Here is an 11,320-nt window from a genome sequence, read left to right as displayed (position 1 = left end):
AGGGGCTGCCAGGCTGAGGGCTGAGCACAGAGGTGACTCCAGCTCAGCTGTTCAGCTGCAGTCGATCCGTAGGGATTGAGGTTGTTCTGTGCCCCGATGGAAAGTTTGACTTTTGGCAGCCCTACAGCACCATGTCCTCCAGCCCTGAGACCAGTTAGAGTGTGCAGGAGAGCAGCTAGAAAGCATCAGTGCAAAGGAGAAGGTGTCACAAAGTCCCCTTGTACCTCTGCCAGTAGGGATTTCCTTTGGCAAAGGAAAGGAGGAGCAGACCATGGCATGGTGGAGGCAGCAGGCAGCATGGCCAGTTGGCCCTCAAGTTGCCATCCCACGTGCACTGTCACTGTCACACAGATACCCAGGGCACTGTCACCATCTGATTCTGGCTGCCCAGGGATGCAGGAACATCTCCATCCCATTCTGCGACTGAAAAAAAGTGAATCTGTGCTCAGCTTTCCCTTGTCCCCTTCCCTTAAAAATAATAACAATTCAGGTTCGTCTCTCAGAAAAGAGAGAGGGAGATAATGTCTGCCGAGCATTTAATCTTCTGCCCAAAGAATAGCAGAGAGCAAATTAGGATCGACTCCAATTAATTTGCCTTGATGGGCAAAATCTGGAGAGCGGCCATATCTGGGAATTAAGAACAAAAGCAGGGAGTGCGAAGTAGGTCAATGGAGTTTCATAACCGGAGCGATGGGTTTTCACGACGCGCAGAGGCGCCCGGAGAGCACGGATGGCACTGCTGCAGGAACCCACCTGCTGGGCTGTGTTTGGGGTTTAAAAGCAAAAGGGAAGGGTGGGATGGAGAGGATGGGGACATGGCACTGGGGATGAGCCAGTCATGCTGTGTGTTCTCTATTTTAGGGGGAAAATTTGTCTTGTGCCCAAGCAGAGCTCTCCCAAGCTAAGCAGCTTGGGACAAAGCCTAACTGTGTGGTCTCAGCTTCATGCAGTCATTTGAAGGACAACAAGTGAGTGGCTGTGAAGTGCAGAGGGCAGGACTGAGGATGGTGAGGCACTGGCACAGGTTGCCCAAGGAGGCTGTGGATGCCCCATCCCTGCAGGCATTCAAGGCCAGGCTGGATGTGGCTCTGGGCAGCCTGGGCTGCTGGTTGGTGACCCTGCACATAGCAGGGGGTTGGAACCAGATGAGCATTGTGGTGCTTCTTAACCCAGGCCATTCTATGATTCTATATGCCCCTCCTGCCATAGGACACAGCTGCAGGACTGCCTTCTGCCTTCACCAGGAAGCCCTGAGCCCCTTCTGAATGCAGGCTTGTGCCGCAGCCCTCCTCCAAGACCAGAGAAAGGCAAAAGCCAGCAGGCAGATGGAGCTCTGTCTGTTCCTCACTGTAGCAGCCCCAGGGCAGGATGAAGCCTACCGTGGCCAGCAAAGCCCCATTCCTAAAGCCACCCCATAGCCCTGCTGTGCCACACACCCATCTGTGAGCCAACCGAGGATACGTGTGCAACCTCACCAACCAGCAGCAGTTGAGCACCACAGCACGAGAAGGACATGAAACTATTAGAGGGTGTTCAAAGGAGGGAACAAGCATCACCTCAGCGTTCCTCCAACCCCCAGCCACCTCCAGCTGCCCCCCAGAGGTGGCAGTCGCCGGCCCAACGCTGATCCTCTTAGCCATCCCGGCACTAATTCAGCCTTAAACACAGGATTGTCAGAAATTGGAAATGGAAGAATAGGCAGATTATCCCCTGGCAGCAGCGTTAAACACGGACAGCGGCAGCTGCCGTGCAAGGAGTGTCAGGGCAGCACTCTGCTCTGGGCTGCGTCCTTCCTGTACAATGCCTCGTTTTAATGAATTAATAGCAGGTCGTGCCAGGCTTGTGTGAACCAGCAGTGCTGGGAACACCACCTCTGTCCTCAGAGAGCTTTAAGCACAGCAGATGCTCGACTGCCAGCTGCCAGCACTGACTGAGGCCATGTCCATCACCACTGTGATAAAGCTCTGCCAAAGCAGAGGGCCCTGCAGAAAGAGCTTTTCAGCTCCTGTAGGAAAGAGACAAATAGTTTTCCCTGGTTTGATGTGGACAGTGAGAGCTCAATGTCTCGCTATAAGGGGGACACATTCAGATAAAGTTACTTCTGCTATAACAGATCATCAAAACAGAAGACAAAAAACCCACACCCAACCATACTCTCCTCCCTATGTACCCCGATTTCCTTCATGACCACAAACAGGACCAAACAGCAGGACTGGAATCAGAGAGACAGAAAATGGGAATCTCTGCAGAGAATTGCACGGTGCTGTGGATGGCAATGGGGCACCGTGGTGAACCAAAGCTGGGCTGGGCATTTGGGCTCCCCTGGGTGAGATGGCAGATTGATTGCATCGCTCTGGCCCTGCTGGGAAGGTGAAATCCCTGCAAAGCTCTTAGCACCCTCAGGGATGTCTGGGTGTGCCACACAATGAGGATATGGGGGTTCCCCGGGTGCCAGGAGGGGACAACACGAGGCCACCCTGAGCCACACGGGGTTGGGAAGGGCGCGAGGGCACCGTACAGCAGAGAGGCTGGAGAAATGTAAAAGCATCTTTTAATATAAATATAAATCCATCTGAAGGGTTCCAGGAGAAGGTGAGGGCTGCGGGGGTCGGGCTGGGGCTCAATCTGCGCCCACACTGAGGTCAGCAGGGAGCCCAGGCTGAACCCCTAGTGCAGTGCACGGCGGGTCCTTGGCTGAGAGCAGCCCTATGCCCAAACCCCCAGCAGCAGCAGGGCCAGCAGGGGCAGGATGCCGGGGTGACCGTGGCGGGCCGAGCCCCGCAGCGTGGCCTGGTTGGTCTCAGCAGGCGGTGAGCCTTGGGAGCTGGCCAGGCGGCCCCGAGCACTGCACAGCTCCTGCAGGTTTCCCTGGAACTGGATCTTGCGGGATTCCTGGCGTAGAGACTCCCAGATGGCTGCAGCCTCTTCGGGGCAGCGGGACAGAACCCCACTGGCACAGGCGTGGAACTCATCCCAGGACCTGGAAATAGGGATGGGCATCAGGGCGGTGGCAGCACCCAGGATCGGGGGACGGGGACGCGATGGCTCACCTGCAGATGGTGTCCAATTCTTGCGCCTCCTGGCCGCCCTCCTCCTCCTCCTCGTCCCGCTGCTGCCGCACGCTCTGGGCCATGCTGTCCCCCAGGCTGATGAGGCAGCCAGCAAAACCTTTGTAGATGGTGTTGCACTTCCCTGCTGTGCTGATGGGCTCCTGAGCGACGGCTGCAGGGGGGGGGGATGGAGGAATGGAGCTGAGCCCCATCGCCAGGTTGCACCCGCTGGGCTCACGGTGTGGCACAACCCACCAGAGCCAGCAGCGTGTCTGTGGGTCCAGCATGCAAGCAGGAAAGCAATGGAAATGTTGGGTTTGTAAAGGAGGGGATGTGGGCACAGCGAGGGTGGGTTATTAAAGATCTCTTCCAACCTTCATGACTCTGAGGCTCTACGGAACAAAGCAGCCCTTGCTGGGGACCCGAAGCAGAGGGGCTCACATCCATGCATGGAGTGGGACTGAGTTCCTTCACAGCCCCGGGAATTACAGTGTCTGCTGCATGGACCCTCATTCCCAGCCTTCTAGGATTGCTCCAAAGCCATCTGTGCGTCCCTCTTATCCCCAGGCAGCACAGATTAATTTGTGACTACAGCACGGCAAACAAAAGCAAAGGCTTTGAGTGGTTGAGCGAGGAGGGGGGATGCTCTAAGAGAGATAGAAGGGCAGGAGGACAGAAAGGGGGAGGAAAGGGAAATGGGAGAGAAGCACAAGTGCAGCTCTGGCTTTGAGTGACTGAGGGAGATGGGGGGATGCTTTAAGTGAGATAGGAGAAAGGAGAAGAGAGAGAAAGGAGGAGAGAAAGGAGAAAAAAGAGAGGAGGAAGAGATGGGGAAAAAGCAAAAGTGTGGCTTCGGCTTTGAGTAACTGAGGGAGACAGGGGGATGCTGTGAGAGATAGAAGAGGAGAAAGGAGCAGAGAAAGGAGCAAGAAGAAATGGGGAAGAGAGGAAGAAGAGATGGAGAAGAGGCACAAGCGCGGCTCCGGCTGGCCCGCCTCAGGGATCCCCCATTCCCACATCCATCCCCGCAGCGGGGTTAGGCTCAGGAAGAAACGAGAGGACAAGATTCAAAGCAGCAACCCCGGCATCCCACCCCTCCCCTCGGCACTCACCGATGTGCAGCAGCAGCAGCAGCAGCAGCAGCGGGCACACGACGCCCAGCAGCCGCCCGCAGCCGCAGCCCATGGTGCGGAGCGTCCCGCACCGCCGCCGCTCCGTGTGCGCAGCGCTCCGCTCCCCGCGCAGTCCCGATCCCGGCGCACCGCCCCCAGCCCCGCCTCCCCCTGCGATGCTGCGAGAGGGGACGGAGCTCCTCCCCGCTACAAGCACTTCGTTCTCAGACAGTTGGATGGCGAGGTTTGTTTGGGGCTTTTTGTTTGTTTGTTTGTTTTCTCCAAAAAAAGTTATTTATTGAATTGTTCTGAACGTTACGTCCGAAAAAAAAAAAAATCGAAATTTAGATAAAAAGAAACCTCGGCCCTCCCAGCCCTCCCCTGCCCACCCCGTGCGCCCTGGGTGTAAAATCCAAAGTAACAGCTGAACCAGGAACGAGCTCCCACCCCCACTGGAGTGCCCACAGCCCCACAGGCGATGCTGGGGGTCGATAACTGCCCCCACTCCCCTCATCTCGCTGCTACCCTCTCCCCCCCCTCACCACACCTGGAGCAATTGCACAGGGATGGCTCTGAGCCCCTGACTCAACACAGGGACCCGTTCCTTGTGAACGACCCTCACCCACCTCCTCCCTCCTCTGCTGATGGCAGCAGGCTCCAAAGCAAAGGGGTGAGAAACCCTCTGGCATCAGCTGGAGGGGGCGGAAAAGAGACTTCCACCTCTCCAAAGAGGCTATTGAGGACTACAAAGCCAAGTGAGCGTTCAGTGACTATTTGGGACTACACGCAGGTGACGTTTGCCTTAGAGATATTACACACGAGTTGATAGATTTCCTGGCAAGAGCTCTTTAACACAAGCCATAGGTGGTGAGGAACTACGGGAGCCAGGGGAGGGGGCTCCCCGGAGCACCCGGCAGCCCCCCCTTAGGTCATGCCAGGAGTGACCAGGCCCTGCAGCATGATCATCAGGCGGCGTGCAGGCTTGCTCAGCGTGTTGTGAGGTTCCACCTGGAGGAACTGGAAAAGCTTCTGCCGCACCTGGCTCATGACTGACCCCATATGGTCCCGGGTGATGGGGTCACTGTGGTCCAGGTGCATCACGGCCTCCTCCAGGTAACTGCAGGGGAGAAAGATGGGTTAGAACCAAACAAAGCGCCTGAGCTTACGCCACTTCCATCCATCTCAGCACTGCAGAGGCACAGCTCTGCTCTTGTACGGAGCAGTGCCTTAAGTTCAGTTATCAGAAAACACTCAACGGGAGCAGAGTGGAGCTCTCTGCTGTGCTGCAGCCCCATTCACAGGCTGCAGGACCTGCAACGAAGCTGGCTACAAGTGGGGCCTCACTGCAGTGCTGAGGCAGCACTTGACCACACCTGGGCAGAGCTCTGTGTATATTTTCTTTGATGGCATTTTAGCAGAAGGCACTTGGCAGACAGTAAAACTCACAGCACTGAGGCTTATTCAGAGGGATATATTTAAGGTCTTCTCTTCCTATCCAGGGAGGTGTGGGAGAAGAGCCTACACTTCAGCCTGCAGCCACTGTAACCACTCACCAGCTCTCCTGTAACTTACAGCTCTCCTTTCTTTCTAGCGTGAACTACCTTTATCCTTCTAACTCAGTGCTGAGATATTTTCCAAACATGCCATTATCAAACCCTGCAGGTACCATAAAAAGTTTGTTTTCCAGGGCAGCTAAAAGGGTTCTGATTCTCAGTCTTAAAATGCTGGTGGCACATGTGTCAGCACAGGCACGTGTGTTTTGCTCAGAACACCCAGCAGACAGTGCCTCCCGTGGCTCCTGCTGACAGCTCCACTGAGCATCGCTGGCAGTCATGCCTGGAAACAGACAACACTGAATACAGTGATGGGTTCGTTCAGAATTGCAGGCAAAGCTTCCAGCTCTGAGCACTGAGCTACCCAGGGAGCACAGCACTACCCCCCTCCTGTTAACTCCACATGGCAACGTTTCCTTGGTTAAAGGCATCACTACACAGATTTCACTTACTACTAACAGCCCCAAGAAGCTGCAGCCTTCCTAGAAGGAAGGTTCTGCTTACACAGAGCAAGCTGAGAGCCAGCCATACACCTATAGGGACTCAAATCCACGTGTCCAACCATACTCACTTCAGCTTCAGTTCTGTACGAGTACCCAAATCCGAGGAGAGCTGCTGAATGAGTGAGAGCAGCACAGGCTGGGACAGCGGGCACGGCTGCTGGCCAAACACTTGCTGCGTGTCCACAGTCTCACAGACATACAGAACCAGGTTGAGATCAGCTGCTGTTAGAGCCTGCAAGGAAAACACAGCTATAAATGCAGAGGAAGCACCGGGCAGGTGAAAGACATGGGACAGAGCATGGGACAGCTCGATGGCTCGCCAGCCTCTGCTAGCAGAAGGCTCAGCAAATCCCATTGGTGCAGACAGGACTGTGTGTAGGCTGTGTCTACACTAAGAAGACACCTGTGTCTGTTCTAAGCTGAGCAGACAGGTAGCTCAGCTCACAGCCAGGCACAGGGGACCAGGTTCATCGGCACCATGAAGCGGGGCCATGCTTGTAGCTCAGTGGCACAGCACTGTTTCTATTCTCAGTGGAGTTTGTCTGCAGCAGCTCAAATGAATCTGTCTGCATATTCAAAGGCAAAGCCAAGGTCAGGTCCCAGCTGGCAGATCTGCCCGGAGAGGCTTACGAAGCTGTTGCACTTCAGGGGTGCTCCATGTGCTGCTGCTCATGGCAAAGTCACTGCCTTACTGCAGCACTGATGCTGTCCTGACAGGATAAGGAAGAAGGAACTTCAGTGCCACCAATCATAGAATGTGCATGGCTCTGGCCTGACCTGTGTGAGTGCAAATGATCCCCCTGAGCTGTTTGCTGCTACAGGTCTTTTCAGCCAGTTCCTCTGAGATGTGGACTTATGCCCTCCACCTTAAGGAGCCGCTTCCCCCTCACTCTGTCCTCTAAAAAGCAATGCTGCCCAGTGCAAGGAAGGCCACGTACCTGCTGGAAAGCTTGGTTGAGATGGCCCTGCTGGAGCAGCTGAATGATGTGAGTTTGCTGAGACTGGAAGTCCAGGTGAGTGGAGGGGATGGGAGTCCCTGCAGCCGAACGCATTGCCTGAACAATGCTCGAGGTGACAGCTGCTTGCTGCTCCTTCATTGCCAGACTCACTTCTCCTTTAATGACTCTCTGTACCTGAGTCAAAATCGACTCCTGCAGGCTAAAAAACAAACAAACAAACACAAAGTATCTCTGAAAACAAAGTGCTGAGGGGATTCGTTGTACAATGCTTGTAGCAGGGAGGAAGCACAGGCTTGTTTATTTCAGCATGGCTCCCAAAGGGTCAACGTAAGTTGTTCTGAGGCACAGGTATTAGAAACAGGCAGCCCAAGGAAGCTCTGTGGCAGCAATGCAGCATCCCAGGGCGCATGTTGAAACATGACAATTCTGTAATTTCTGGGAAAGTGATGTTCCAGGAAACAAATCCTCATTACAACAGCACTTAATTCTTTAATATACCTGACAAGGTGGTGATGCTGTAAGGTAGATAGATCTCTGAAAGGCCAACCTCCTACAACAATCTCTTGCAAGCAGTGTTAACCCAGAGGTGGGATCCTCTCCTCAGCAACAGGCAAAGAGCATCACAGCTGCTCTTCTGTGGTACAACAGCAGGGCTTCCCTGGGAGCCAGCAGCGCCCATGCAATGGGATTGGCATTTGGACTGATGCCCCCCCTGCCAAGTCTGCTCCATGCTGAAGACCCCAATACACTGATATATGCTCTAATGGCTTAAAATAGACAGGGCTTCTATTTTAAGGAACTCTGCCCTGCAGGTGATACTAGCCAGTCTTTGCAGCTGGCAACCTGCCACCAGCATCACAGTGCACACAAGCTGAAGGCACTGCCAGGATCACATCTCGAATCTGGGATGGCCAAACAGGCACAACAGCTGAGAGGGCAAAAGGAGCCTGCAAAACTTTTGGCATGCCTGAGGACATGAAGAGGAAAAGCCTCGAAGAGACCCAAAGATCATTTTAGAACAGAGAGGAAGGAGTGACTTCAGAGCACTGAGGTCCACAAACACGCACATGGCATCACATGCATGTCCCAAGCTCCCCCACGCAGCAGAGATACAGCTGGTTGTTCAAAGTGTTCTGTGGTCTTTGTTCTGTGCCTTACAGGGCAACAGTTACACCAGCCCACATGCTTTGTCATGCCACACAGAGCTAACAGGCAGCTCTGTGGTTAGGATGGCAAAAGGCTCATTTCCACAACAAAGCAGGGAGAAATTTCTTTTTAAACATCTGTGCTTCTCACTGACTTCTCTTTTAGCAAGCCCAGCTGCCAACTTACTTGCCCACAATAATGTGCAGCTGGTGCTGCACCTCAGCATGGATATTGGCTGCGATGGTGGAAGCCAGCTGCTCGGTGGTGCTCTGGAAGGTGCTGATGAGCTGTCGGAGCTGATTCAGCAGTGGGTCCCGGGCCTCCTGTTCTCGTGCCTTCTTGTTCTTCATGTGAGTCTCGAGCTGCTGAACATCTGCAACAGCCAAAGAAGAAGATAGTTCAGTTCTAAGCACTGTGGTCAGAGTAGAAATCCACCATCAGGCTCTACACATCCTGTAGCAGAAACCAGTGTACAAGCACAGAAGAGGGGAGAATGTATAAGGTTGCTGTGGGCTGTGCTAAGCTAACAGAAATCCTGCTTCTGGCCTCCCCACCACAAAGAATTACATGAGACACAGTAACAGAAGTAGGATGTGGTAATGCCACTGTAGTAAAGCCCAGCTGCACTGGTAGTAAAGCCAGCAAGTCAATGATTCATTGAATGACATCAAGCATTTCACAGCGTGGGTTACAGAGCCTGGAGCTGGAGCAGGGAGTCGCCTACAAAATCCCCTCACATCCTTTTCTCAAGTGGGAAAGAGTAGCACGCTTTCAGATTACACCAGTGGGCTAAGAGCTCAACAGTGAAACTCTGAGAGGAGGTGACATTAGCCAAGGGCCAACTTGTCAGCCACTAACACAAAAGATGACTCACATTCCTGCGTGCCCTGCTTGAAGGTGTCATTGATTTGCTGGAACATGGACTGGCAGCTCTTCTCAAAGGCTGGCAACACGACGCTCTGGAAGGCTTCCCTGTAGGCCGACTGGATTGGGCCCTGCAGGGTGTCAGCTGTTGCCCTCACAACGCTGTCTGTAAGGTTCTTACAAGAACACAGAGAAGAGACTCCAGGAAATTAACAACAGCCTGCTGCAGGATAGAAATGTGAACAAACACTCTATGTCCCAACAGCACACCCACACCAGGTGAGGCCCGTTCTGTCAGTTAGGAGCATGCATTCCCTGAGCAGCTGAACTCCTTCCTCTAAGCTGCACCATGATGACAGCAGGCAGAGCACCTGATTACTTGAGGGGCTGCCCAAGAAAAATCACAATTGTCATGCAGTTCAGCTTGAGAGCAAGGGAAGGCGGTGAAGCCAGGCACGATTCCTTTCCTCCTCCCCAGCTTCCCTCCCACAACCCATCACTGCCTGCTAATGCAAGCAACATAATTCTGCTCCTACAAACATTCACCACTTGGCTGAGTAAGATGACCCCAAAAACCACTCTCCAGTGAGAGCTTCTAATACAGAGCACAAACAACTTGGTAAATGGAAGAAAGGGCTAACAAGGCACAGCAGGCAGGGGAGCACACAGTGAGCTTGCTCTTCTGATGAAACCAGCAGAAAGCATTGATTGCTGTCAGCTAAACTGAACTCTGACCCATCTGGAGATTCAGGTGAGAGGAAAAGCTATGAGGAATCACTTCCCATGCAGGTGACAACTCGGTGTCCCCAGGAATAGCTACGGTCTGGTTCTCCTTACCTTTGATTTCACTAGCTTGGTAATGTTCTCTTTCAGTGTCCCCTCAATAGCAGTGAGCTTGGTGGCAATAGTGTTACTTAGCTGGCCAGCAACTGGGTCCACACTCTTGGAAATGCCTAGGCAAAACACAAACACATCTAAGTTGCAGCTTTAAAGGCCCAGTACCACACTTCAAAACCTGACAAAGAAAATGAAGTCATTCTCTCCCCAGGGGTGCCAAACGACACAGGTAGGGACAAAGATCGCAAGCTCTGGCTTAGAAAACTAAGGCTGGACATGAGGAGAAAAATTTTTCTCGCAGCAGAAGTCACCAGAGAGGCTGTGGAATTTCAGCATTGAAGGTTTTAAGGATTTCTCCAGACAAAGTAACAACTGACCTGACCACAGTGCAATGACAAGTCTTCCTGCAACCTAACTCTTACTTCACGCAGCTCTTTCACAGAGCATGCCTCCCACCTGCCAGAGTCCACCTCAAAAGCCAGGCAGCAGCACTCACACTGGGGTACTGTCTTCTTCATCTCCTCACGAACAGTCCTCTCCAGACGGTTGCACACAGCATTGGAAAGGGTCTGAGAGAGCTGCTGAGAGAGATGCTCCTGGAGCTGCCCGTTGCGCTGCTGCCCTTCTGTCAGTGCTCGATCCAGTCTTCTCTCTAACAAGCATGCACGTTAAGGAGCACAAACAGCTTGCAATAAAGTAATCTGTCAAAGAACTAAAAGGCAAGATCTTCCAGTGAATTAACAAAGTAGTGGCAAAAAACAAGGTATGAAAATACACAGTCACTTCCCAAAGCAGAAGGAAAGTGAGGCCCACTGTGAAGGCACAGATCTGTCAGAAACAGAGATTACTGGCAAATGTTTTCATATAAAATTATTCACCATCACTCAAACTACACCTGACTGCAAAGCACACAGGTGGATTTCTCAGCGCTCGCTGAAGAGTTCAACTGCTGAAAATTCAGTGCCAATGGGGAAAATCCATTGTAACATTACAATGAAATTCCAGACTCTGAATTTCAGTGGAGGGCTCTCTGAGTTATCGATGGAAGTATCAGCCTGATTATCAAAAAGGAAAATCCAAGATTAAGAGAGAAAACAAACTGTTGTTGCATCATCACAGGAGCGTATGGTACGCCAGCATCTTGCATAGGGAACAGTTCCACCAGCTCTTACATTAAACTAGAAACTATTATGGAATAGTTCTACTATGGAATAAATGGTTTGATTAAGCCACCAGATGAATATGTGGCTACAGGCAAAAAAAGCCTATTTGCATCCATGGGGTATGGCAGTCAGA

At 52.7% G+C, this 11,320-nt stretch overlaps 2 protein-coding genes across 4 annotated transcripts in view; both read right to left on the bottom strand.

Moving 5' to 3' along the window:
* Positions 1-2,533: 2,533 nt before the first annotated feature.
* Positions 2,534-4,439, bottom strand: NRN1L (neuritin 1 like). Of its 2 annotated transcripts, XM_048958305.1 has the most exons (3): positions 4,163-4,439; positions 3,051-3,222; positions 2,534-2,980 (listed from the first exon to the last, which is right to left on the bottom strand). In XM_048958305.1, exons 1-3 carry the CDS (start codon positions 4,233-4,235, stop codon positions 2,707-2,709), a joined length of 519 nt encoding a protein of 172 aa, XP_048814262.1. In that variant the 5' UTR covers positions 4,236-4,439; the 3' UTR covers positions 2,534-2,706. The 2 variants fall into 2 exon arrangements, with proteins under 2 accessions (XP_048814262.1, XP_048814261.1); XM_048958304.1 differs by lacking the exon at positions 4,163-4,439 and having other exon boundaries at positions 3,051-4,156.
* Positions 4,440-4,694: 255 nt separating this feature from the next.
* Positions 4,695-11,320, bottom strand: part of EDC4 (enhancer of mRNA decapping 4) — a 30,574-nt gene continuing 23,948 nt past the window's right edge. Inside the window, exons 22-28 of one of the 2 annotated variants that reach the window (XM_048958238.1) lie at positions 10,521-10,676; positions 10,025-10,140; positions 9,198-9,363; positions 8,510-8,696; positions 7,157-7,376; positions 6,287-6,450; positions 4,695-5,279 (exon numbers count right to left, since the gene is read on the bottom strand). In XM_048958238.1, coding sequence (XP_048814195.1) covers positions 5,087-5,279; positions 6,287-6,450; positions 7,157-7,376; positions 8,510-8,696; positions 9,198-9,363; positions 10,025-10,140; positions 10,521-10,676 — 1,202 coding nt within the window. In that variant the 3' untranslated portion in view covers positions 4,695-5,086. The remainder of the gene's footprint in view (positions 5,280-6,286; positions 6,451-7,156; positions 7,377-8,509; positions 8,697-9,197; positions 9,364-10,024; positions 10,141-10,520; positions 10,677-11,320) is intronic. The other variant, XM_048958237.1, reaches the window with a different exon arrangement.

The sequence above is a fragment of the Lagopus muta genome, chromosome 12, assembly GCF_023343835.1.
Source record: "Lagopus muta isolate bLagMut1 chromosome 12, bLagMut1 primary, whole genome shotgun sequence".
Classification (NCBI taxonomy): domain Eukaryota; kingdom Metazoa; phylum Chordata; class Aves; order Galliformes; family Phasianidae; genus Lagopus; species Lagopus muta.
The sequence above is the reverse complement of the archived record's forward strand: the minus strand, read 5'-3'. Positions and strand labels throughout refer to the sequence as shown.